At 33.5% G+C, this 11,925-nt stretch overlaps 1 protein-coding gene across 1 annotated transcript; it reads left to right on the top strand.

Moving 5' to 3' along the window:
* Window positions 1-690: 690 nt before the first annotated feature.
* Window positions 691-1,287, top strand: LOC124355749 (uncharacterized protein PF11_0207-like). The gene has a single exon (XM_046806907.1). It carries the CDS (start codon window positions 691-693, stop codon window positions 1,285-1,287), a length of 597 nt encoding a protein of 198 aa, XP_046662863.1.
* Window positions 1,288-11,925: the final 10,638 nt, after the last annotated feature.

Raw genomic sequence — 11,925 nt, 5'->3', positions numbered from 1 at the left:
TATGAAATAATAAAATATTTAAAATCAAGTAGAACAGAGCAGCGCTTTGGCCTCTACATAAAACAACTAAAGCTAAGAGGTTTATTTAAGTAGCTTTATAATCCTCTTACCTAAGAGTATAAAAGAGGGGATTTGAATTTTAAATCATTACTTTAACCGACAAAAAAATTTTTATAAAAAATATAGTGGTATTTGTAAAATATATATATATATATATAAAACCGATTACGTTCTCAATTTATAGTACCTGATATGTTTTGAATGTTTGTGCTACACATCTCTATGTGAAATAAACCAAGAATTAATAGGTAAATTGTATTTAGTATTTTTTTTAATGGTTTTTCATCATTTATTATAATGATTTTCCTACGATTCCAAAACTTTTTTTCTCTCCTGTTATCATAAACCAAGGATAAGGAGACGATGAGTTCAGGCTAGACTGCGTTTGTTTCCGCTCCGCTTGTTTGCCTTGTTTTAAGTGGTTTATCTTTAGCGGATGATTGTGTAACTTGGCATAGTGTTAGATATACATGTTGTTACGTTAGTGTTAAAGTTTCATGAGGTTTTGTCAAAGGAAAGTGTAGTTTTTCGCAAGTGTTCAGTTGCACTTTTAGGGTTTTGCAGCAGCGACGGGCGGAGTTGAACAGTTCAAGGTCAACCGGTCTGTCTTATCGCCGAGCAAAGTGCGTCATGCCTCCCCCGGAAAAACCCTCTACAGAGAAGACTAGATCAATGAGTGACAGTGGCATTTTGAGTTCATCGAGTAGTCAACTGGAAAACCTTGTTAAGGAAATGGGTGAGTTTCGTGAGGAATCAAAGAAGGAAATGCGTGAATTTCGTGAGGAATCAAAAGCCATGGGAAAGTCGATCGATTCTACACATGACAAGATAGACGAAGTAAAGGTTTTAATTAACGCTCAACGAGAAGATATTGACAAGTGCCGCGACGTGATCGATGTTCTCAAGGTGGAGAATTCGCAGCTACAACGTGAGCTAGAGCAAGTTAAGAAGGAGCTCTGCGATGTGCAACAATATTCGCGTAGAAACACGGTTGACATACAAGGTGTGCCCGAGAATAAGTCCGAGAATGTGTTTGAAGTTGTAAAGGCGGTGGCAAAAGTTCTGCGGTTCGACCTCAAGCCAGAAATGATTGATGCGGTGCACAGACCCGCGGGCGGTAGCGGCGCGTCGAGACCACGGGGCATTATTCTCAAGTTTGTTCGGCGCGGGGACTGTGATGAGCTGTTGCGGCTTGCGAAAGTCAAGCGTGGGTTTCCAGCATCATAACTCGACTTCTCATCCGAAAACAAAGTATTCGTGAACCCGTCACTTTCGAAGGCCTTCAGGGAACTACTCTACCACGCCAAGTGTGCAGCGCGGGAGGGCCGAGTGAGGTTCGCCTGATACAATAACGGGAAGGTGTTGGTCCGCAAGAGAGACGGTCAGCCGGCGATCCACATAACTTCTAAGCATCAACTGCAGGATCTGCAACGTGGTGGGGCTTCCTAAAAGCAGTAATCTTCATAATTTATTATGTGGTATTTGTGTAAACTACTAATTTTAATGTTTTTTTTCAAGTTTTAAAATACGTTTTTTTTAATTATAGTTAAGAATGGTTAGTAATAATTTCATTTATTACCAGAATGTTAGGGGTTTAAAATCTAAAGTGAACTCATTTTTTAGTAATATTTTAAGTTTAGAGTTTAATATAGTGAGTCTAACAGAGACATGGCTTGATGAGTCCGTTTACAGTTCTGAGTTATTCACGGATGAGTGGTCAGTTTGGAGGAGTGATGGTACAGACCGTGTGCGGTGGCGGGGGGTGCTGGTCGCGGTCAGGGACAGTGCCTGACGCGCCGAGCCACTTCCACCATTCTTAGATAACGAAATTATTTCGGTATTGTGGCTTAAGTTGATTAACCCCGCCGGTTTCAGTTTCTATTTTTGTACAGTATACATACCGCCAAACTCAAGCTTAGTCACTTACAACTCATTCTTTCAGTCGTTAGAAAATAGGTTTTTTGTTAATGACAGAATTTTAATTATAGGCGACTTTAATCTTCCTTTAATTGAAAATAGTAAATTTAAATTTTCAATCGGAAAGGATATATACAGATATGTTCATGAGTTTTTACAGTTTTATAATTTTAGTATGTATAACGATATTGTGAATATCAATAATAGGACCTTAGATTTTTTGGTCTTGAGTAATTTTAAAGGTTTGTCAGTGGAAAGGTCCAGTGATTTTTTGGTTCCTGTTGATAACCATCATCCAGTTTTAGCGATTAGTCTGGTATTGACAAAAGGCAGGTGGCGTGCCGTTCAGCCTAATGAAATTAGATATAGGCTAACCTTTCTAGAGTAGATTTTTTCCAGCTGTATACAACGTTTCAAAACGCTAATTGGGACCGCGTCCTAGAAGGCGAACGATGCTAATGAATCAGTTTGCTTGTTTCTACGAAATTCTATATTCTTGTTTAAATCAACATACAATTGCGCGTAGGCAGCGTCCATCGAAGTATCCTTCCTGGTACACTTCAGACATAATATTAAAGATAAAAGAGAAGAATAAATTTAGAAATTTATTTAAGCGATTTAAAAATCCAGTTCATTTGGAGAAGTTTCGGCAGTGTAGATCAACACTCAAGCGTATGGTTAAACAGTCTTAAGACAATTATGTACGTAAATCAGAAGAATCACTTGTGAGTGATCCTAAAAATTTTGGAGTTTCATTAATTAAAAAAAATCCAAAATAAATGCCGTAGGTAAGCGGTTTGTCTGGGAAAATGAAACGTTTGATGATGGTTTGAGCGCAGCGACTGGGTTTGCTCGATGTTTCAGTTTGGTTTACGACCGCGGGGAGTTCTTGGACCCAGACATGATTAATAAATCTCCTGTCATGAATGGAGTTAATAATTTTAATTTACGTTCCATTTCTGTGAGCGAGGTTTCTGCCGCGATTCGAAAACTTCCGTCTAAGCGTTCATACGGGCCTGATTTGATTCCTAATTACATTATCAAAGGTTGTTTAGAATTTGTTGAGAAACCGCTCTGTCATATTTTTAACCTGTGTTTAGCTAACAAATGTTTTCCGGATTGTTGGAAGATCACTAAAATAACTCCAATATTAAAGTAGGGTAACCGATTTGAAATCCCCAATTATAGACCTGTAGCTATTTTATGTACTCCAGCTAAAGTGTTTGAACTAATAACTTTTGATCATGTATTCTTTCATATGAAACAATATATCAGCAGTCGTCAGCATGGGTTTATGCCTTCGCGTTCTATAAGTACAAATCTGGTGAATTTTTTTAAATTTTACTTCTTCAGCTTTGGACTCAAGGCATCAAGTCGATGTTGTTTATACGGACATGTCAAAAGCGTTCGATAAGGTTGACCATTTTATTCTTTTGAAGAAAATGAACTACTATGGATTTTCAGCTGAAATAATAGATTCTTTTATCTCTTACCTTAAAAATAGACGGCAATCTGTTTCCTTCCAGGGATACAAGTCCGATTCCTTCCTAGCCCCCTCTGGAGTTCCCCAGGCCAGTAATTTAGGTCCTCTTTGTTTTAATATATTTATTAATGATCTTACCTACATTCTTAGAAGTAATTTTCTATTGTATGCAGATGACTTAAAAACTCTTTCATTAGTCAAACTACCATCTGATTGCGCAATTATACAAAACGACTGGGATTCACTTAATCAGTGGTGTAGCCGCAATAAATTGATTTTGAACGTATCTGTTCGATACGTAAATATAAAAATAAATATAAACGAAGTGTTCGACTATGTCATTCTATAGAATGTTACATCCAGTGTTATTTCCATATAATATCGATGGCATAGTTTTAGAAAGAGTTAGAAGATTTAGAGATTTGGGAGTTATAATGACATCAGATTTGCAGTTTAATGAGCATATTGTCAATACGGTCAGTAGGTCCCTCAGCACACTTGGATTTATAACTCGAACTTGCAGTTTGTTTTAATATCCACATACTTTTCTAACTCTTTACAAATCATTAGTTAGATCAAAACTTGAGTTTGCAATTATTGTCTGGTCTCCTCATTCAGCTTTATATATTGAAATGAAAAGAGTTCAGAAACGTTTTTTAAGAACTTTGTATTTTAAGGTATTTGGATTCCGTATTTATCCTATTTACACAGTCAGATATCTAGAGCTCTTAGAGATCGTTTGGATGTAAGGAGAAAGGTCGGAAGCCTTGTTTTTCTTAAGGGTGTCATGTCTGGGTCCGTGGATGACCCCGAGCTGCTGGCGTGTGTGCCGTGGCATGTGCCGAGACGAGGAGGCCGAGCAAGTAGGTTGCTCTACGTGGAGTATGCTAGAACAGTGGGGCATGTCACTTCACCAATGTTGACGGCATTTAATTTGCTAAACAATGTTGCCAATAGTTTAGATATATCTTTAAAAACTATGGATTTTAAGAGAAAATGTTTTAATATTATTTCGAAAACCTTATTTATGAAATGTAGTATTATTTTTTTATGTAGCTCTAGTATATTTAAAATACAATATAATGGTACATTTGTATAAATATATTGTTATTCTAAATTAAGTACTATATTATAATATATGTATATAATTTTTTTATGATAAAAGTAAAAAAGTTTGTGTTAATTTTACCACTATTATTTGTAGTTTGGCAGACTCTTTTACATAGATATTAAATTTATTATGAAAGTTGTTGTTTTTTTCAATTTTATATAAGGATTTTATTTAATTTTCGTTTTACCGGGGAGGTAAACCTTAGCATAGGGTTCCCTTATAATTGGGCTTTATGTCTTTTGCGGGAATTTACATATTTATAGTATATATTTTAGTAGTAATTATTGTTAGTTGTAAGTAATTATTGTTTATTTATTAACTGTTTTAATCATGTGTTATTTGTTTGATTTCATTTGAAATTGAGTTTGTATATTCCTGCAATAAAGAGAGTTTTCTATTCTATTCTATCATAATCTGGGTTATATGCAATTATAGGAATAGTGTAAAGATTTTTCCTGAGGCTCCTAATATTTTGGACAAAGAGCTATGGCATTATAAGGACTACTGAACACTTTCCGTCATTTAGATAGTTTTTAATATTTGATGGTTGTTATATTTTAAAATTGAAAGTAGCATTTTTTATCGTCATTGAAAGTTAATTGTGCTGTGTTGTAACCAGTGATACTGCTTATGGTACGATCTACTCGCATGTGACATGTTGTTTGCGACCAATGTAATTAGTCCTCTATGCATGTCACTTCAAGGCTGAAGAACATTTCTCATTCAATGTATATTTATTTCGTTATATCTGTTATTGTTTTTAATAACTGTTGCCTATTTGTTGTTATTTTGATTATAATACCTATTTAATTTATTTTAAACTTTGTTGGATATGCTCTAATAAAAATTGTATCTACATAAAGATTTCTTTAGAAGTATCCTCTTCTTCTATTTTCCAAGAATCGTCAAAGTGCTTTGCTTTTATGTTTGTGAAAGGGTAAAAGAAGTCCCATCCAGGTTCAGCCAGATTTATTAGAAAGTATCTCATGGGCCAGGTGAACATGGCTTCTGCTAAGTGAGTGAACGCGCCTCTGCTTGGAATATTGGAAGTTATGTTACAAGCAGGGTAGGAAAATTGGTTATTAATGATATTGTTGTTTTGTTTATCAGTTTACTTTGAGAATTCGGCTTAATCACGTAAACCTTATCTTTATTTCCAGGAGGACAAGATAGTAGAAGGAAAATTATCAAGCTTAAACTGTAGTTTTACCTCTACAAGAACTATACTATTATTTTCAACTTCCAGCTGTCCTAAAAAGATTACATTTCACCCACACGTACCTCATCACGAGACTCAGAAACATTATTGTGCATTAATATAAACTACCTATAGTGGGTCCAAATGGAGTTGCAATCGTCGTAGAACTATTAAACTTCCCGATATCATAGAAAGATTATATTTGAAAAAACATTTTTATTGTGCCCCCAAATAACAGCTAATAGCGAGAATACCTTACACCAGAAGAAGATGACGTTGGTCGGAATTAATTTGGTAGAATTATACTTTTTAGACTAATATGTGTGTATACTAACTTGATCAGAACAATATAAACGCTATTACGGTCCAGAAACCCCCTTACACAGGAAGTAGAATACATTGGCTCAAATTATTCGTATTTTTACTTTTCAGACAATCTTATGAATAAACTTTCGAAATTATGACGAGACTATGTTCCCAGAAATACCGTAGGAATGCACGTGATGCATAAGTTTTAACGGAAACTTAGATTTGATTCAGCGGTTAGAAAATAATTATATGAAAACTACTTATGATTTCCACATACGATTAAAAAATTACTAAACCTAAGAAGTCATGCATGAGAGTTGAAAGTATTGGTAAAGAAATATTTATTGTAAAGTTAGCGAAGAAGTTAAATCGTTTGAAGGAGATGATGAAAGTGACTAGAAAAGAAAAAAAAACATTTACCATAACAAAACATATTAACGACGATGTTTAGCCACGAAAATAATAATGATGCCTAGTAAATTTAATACATGTTACTTAGGTAAAATTTCCAAAATTTTTTCTAAGTAAATTCCATACTTTGTTATGAATAAAACATTTTCATAAAATATTTAAGTTAATAGACTATTGTTAAATATCACTTTCAAAATTGACCTGAAAATAGGAGGGATTAAAATCTGCCCATAAGATCTGATTTGAGCTGCCAATCATGTGAAGAACTTATTATATAAATCTTATGGCTTATACCACCTTAACCGGATGTGCTGAGTCATATTTTTAGCCAGTAAAAACTAAGCAGTAAAAACAAATTTTTTATGAGTTTATTATAATCAAATGTAAGAACTTAGTGGAGAATAAATGGAGTTCTTGAAAGTTGATTACTTTGTGCATACTCTCCATAGTATGCATCTTAACAACTGTGGAAAGTTATGACCATCCATTAAACTAAAAAACAGTGATAAACATAAAAACGAAACCTTTATCATTTTCTCATTGGTGAGCATAAATTATAACGAATATTAACCTATTTTGAGAACACACTTAAAAGGTAAAAAAGTACACCGTAAAACACTTTTTACATTTTGTCAGCTGAATGGTCAACTGATGAGAAGTAAAATTGACGTGTAAATATTTTCTTTAAATTTTTTTAATCTTTACCAGCACTGGTTGTGTCCTAAAAAATTTAATTTAGACTCCCTAAATATTTTTTTGAAGACCACTTTTTATTGTTTGAATGATATTCTTACACAAATCAAAATAGCAATTACAAATTATTTGTTTGTTCGTTAAAAAAATTATATTTAACTTCAAAGCAGAGTTTAAGTTAATCTCTATATAGTGATTTAAATCCTGATATGTACACTTATATATGTATTTTGTATGAGTATGATATGTTTACTTAAAGCATATATAGTGTATACTATAAATTGTATTTGATCTCGTAAATCTGGTAAATATTTGAAAGTACTAATTATTAACTTTGAGATACAAGAAGAATACATAACTGAAGGATTCACAATGTTGTCTTTCTGTATTTAAAAAACTTATTTATGACTAGAACAAATAATATCGCCCATTTGAGATTGATTACTAAAATAAACCTAGAAACTTAACAAAGGAAGGAGCGCGATTAAATTTAGTTCCTGTAATAAAGTTGTAAACACACTTGTTGATATTCCTGCTAACAGTAATGTGGGATAATAAGGCTTAGGCCTACATACAGGATAAAGTTCACACCATCCCACCGCAATCAACTTTTATAGTTCCCGGCAGATATTACATTGTAACTGACGATATGAACACTGTGGTCCTAACACAGGATATTATAACCCCCTTTAATTAACTAACTTTAATAACGAAATTCTGGTACTTGCTGTTGTTTCTACCAACATCACTGTATGCTAATCTTGATGCTAAGGCTTAAATACAACTTTGTCCTCAACTTTACAGATCCAACCGGTATTTAATGACTGTATCTGAACACAATGTCACTACCACAGGATATTGTAACCCCTGTTAATTAATTCAGAGATTGCTATGATAGTAATTGCATATATAGTCGTTGAGGCGTTATTTATAAACAACGGAATGTTTGTCCAATATACTTTAATTTAAAACTGTATGTCTTCTTATTATGACATAATAAATAATGAAAATATTGTCATTTTGGTAAAAGCAATATAATGCCAGATCATATTAACTTGTTTATATTGGATTGCCAAAAATATATAATATTATTATTATAAGTACAACGCAAAGAATAACATGAACTTATTGCATATTACAATAGTCTTATTTGCTGAGTGTTAGCGAAGCGTATCAATTACAACTCTGATAAAATTATGAGTCTATATGTTTCTCTGACTATTTATCGAGAAAGAATTGGTATAAAACCCTTTTTCACGAAACTCTATTTCTACATAAGACGTGGAATATGAATTATCGAGTTTGTATTTTCTTCTACGAGTTGAAGCACTCTATATTTAATAAAGCTGTTACACAACAGGTGATCTACCATCCACCTTCATGTTTTAATAAGTAATAAAAGAATAATAAAACATGAATCTTGACCCTTTTTCCTTTTATGAATTACTCTACTTGAAGTAGAAGTCAAATAGAGTATATATTGGTCCTACACGAGTGTCTAGAGAATACAGTTTCCACAGCTTAACATATTGGCATTATTGAAAAGTGAAGTCTGAACAATGAGAACGGCCCGAAAAAGAAGGACTTTGTACAGTATGGGTTCAAATTTTTATTACTAATAGTAATTACCCGCGACTTCGCATGCACTTTTAAATATTAAAGTCCATATCTTTTTTAGTGAAAGCATTTACTGTATACTGGTAATATGACGGAACCCTAAGAAAAATATATTACTATATTAAAAATATAGGTAATTATTATATGATATGGAATATATTATTTCAGTATTATTTATGGTAATGAGCGTTTAAGGTTAAATGAAATTGTGATTTAGTCTGGTAGGTCTAAAACGAACACTTCTGGTTGCAACGATTTAGACATTCGTGTTACAAGTGGTTTTATCATGCTGTGCTGCTTGGATCATGAAAATGTATAAGTATGTAGATCAAATTAACCTTCTTCGATACAAACACATGTACGTCAGACCCTTATAATCTACTTCAGGCCTAAAATATTTATAGTACCATAGTTGAGTTTTCCCCGTTGTCACGAAAAAAATATATACATCCTTTTGGTTTCTAAAACTTGCTTTGGTAAAACCGACTTCCGGTCTATGTAGTGTACTTTTTCAGAACATAATTTATTTAAATATCAATTTTAAGATTACTGAAAGCTTTTTAAAGTAGGAAACTAATATGAATGAGTGTGGAGTTTTCCTTTTGTTTATATTGAGATTCTTATCGTGTAAGTTGAGCAAATATACTTAATTAGCTTTTAGATACTTACTAATTATACTATGAAAATACTGAAATATTCGCTTTATCAGACAAGTGTTAATGAAATATCAATGGATGTGTTCGCAGTTAACACTAGTCTGTAATGATAAGTGTGTAATTTATTTGGAACAAGAAGAAAATAATTATTACAAGCTTTTTATGACTGAATATGTTTTAAAACCACAGTTTAATTACATATAGTGTTTTTAAACGCTGCTCTTATATTATTTAATTCATTCTTTACATTTCGGAGTTACTTTAAACTTGACAAACTTTTATATTAGTCGTAAAGTAATATTTTGAAGGTTTTAAAGTAGGTAAATATGATGTGACGCAAACCGTAGCTACAAAGGGATCGAAAATCCAATAACAGGAGAATCTCTTTTAAAGGAAAAAAACCAACATGGTATTTCAGGGAAGTTTTTTTCTTATCACTGTATTTTATTCTCAGACTACTCATTATCAACTCGACGTCTTATTTGGAGTATGTGATTCCTGCCGTAAATATTAAATGTATTATTAGTTTGGACACTTAATTTACGCAACACCGATGGGAAACTTTTGGCTTGTTTCGGATATAGCGGACCATCATTATAAAACTTTGCCGTGAGATAACGTACACGTACGCTATTATAGCGAATTAGTTGATAAGATATACATTAGAATTAAAATAAAATCGTTGCAGAAAACCATTATACCATAAACTGTAACCATTTACTGCACTAATTTTAAGTTTTTATCTGGGAAGATATACCAAAGTAACACATATTTATTATTTAAAGTTTACAAATATTCTGAGGCGTGCACGAATATACGTTCCACATTATCGCTAAAGCCAACACAGCCTAACTTCTACTAAGAGTCGCTTATGACTTGTTTAGAGTAATAATATTCAGCTACATTTGATTGTATATGACATCTAATAGTACAGCAGTATTAACTTCATGCAGCAGTAATATATAAAACGATTCCTAACAAGTTTTAGTTGGGTATCTTTCTTATTTAAAGTTAATTTAAACCGACAAGATTACGAGGAAAACAAACTCCTGTAATGTGCTTCACATAACCACATTCCGGATGATTGCATCCCTAGTGTATTGGGCTAAACGAGAAAATAAAACTATGTAAAATAATAATTTTTTGTCTGTTTCAATATCGTTAGTAATTAAGAAAACGGGTGTATACCTTACATTGTTAAAACTTATTGCATGAAGTAGTAAGATGCACTGATGAATGAAATTTATAAATCAGTCCTGTACAACTCTGTCTCTATGCTATAACATTTAAATACAGTCAGACAAAATAATTGCAATCAAAGTATGACAAATAAATATGTTCTCGATTTTGTTTGGCAGCTTTTATTTTTAATCCATACTGTTAATAAACCTGTGATAATATAATTGTGATATATATTATTAAGAGACTGCTTGATTCAATTGCTAATTTTGATGTTACCAATTAATAATCATAAAATAAAAAATAATTGGCATTTGGCCTCCAACCCCCTACACCTGACTATACCGTAGTCTATTAATAGCAGACTAACAACATAAAGCGTAGCGGTGGAGGCTACAACCAGATGTAACACAGGTAGCACATCCGGTTATTCCCCGCTCTGCTCAATTATTATCCGAGTTTGCATACGAATGATCAAGTTTGTTATGTCCCTTTATGGAGTGTCTCACTCTAAATGTAGTAAGTTTGTACAAACAGGTGGTCTGGCATCATCATGCATGTTTCAATAAGTAATACAAAAAATAAGAAAACATGAATCTTGACCTTTTTTTCTTTTTTGTATTACTCTACTTGAAGTATAAGTACGTACTTATAGGTATAAGTCTATTTGGTGCGAAGTGGTCTAGGACCGAATTGGTAACCTGAGATGCGAATTTTGAAAATTGGACGAAAGGCCCAGGGAATGCAAACAAGGCCAGACGCCACGATATGTTCCTATTGGCTTTAAGAGGCTACCAATAGGAACATAGTGCATCACAACCGCAAAAGCAAAGCTCATTGTTGGTGGAAGCTGTGGGGTGGGGCGCTTATGGCATTCTTACAGTAGTGCTCAAAGTGGTCACACGATGTCATCCAACTCTCTCACTGACCATTTAAAATACTTGTCTGAAGGCTTGAGATTATCGTTCACGAGAGGGCACGGTTGATGTTGCTAACTAAGGGGAGAAGCAAATAAAATGAGCTCTCGATCTACAGGTCACTATGCATGTTGGACATGGCTGGTAAGGTAATGTAGACATTGCTCAAACCAGGCTTTCAAACCACTATCAGCGCCTCTAGGGACCTCTCGGATTGCCGCCAGCACAGCTTTCACAAGATAAAGGGTCAAAAGACGGCTAATATCATTCAAGATCAAAGGTAAGATGCTCACATAGCAAAGTAAATTAAAGTTTTACCTCACCCAATTCCTAACTGGTATTGCTGCTTTCTCCAGTACCTGGATCCAGATGCT

This window comes from Homalodisca vitripennis, chromosome 2 (genome assembly GCF_021130785.1).
Source record: "Homalodisca vitripennis isolate AUS2020 chromosome 2, UT_GWSS_2.1, whole genome shotgun sequence".
Lineage (NCBI taxonomy): Eukaryota > Metazoa > Arthropoda > Insecta > Hemiptera > Cicadellidae > Homalodisca > Homalodisca vitripennis.
This window is presented reverse-complemented; position numbering and strand designations above follow the sequence as displayed.

What these genes read in the sequence shown, in the direction of transcription:
- LOC124355749 (XM_046806907.1), top strand. Translation starts at nt 691, where the DNA reads ATGCCTCCCCCGGAAAAACCCTCTACAGAGAAGACTAGATCAATGAGT.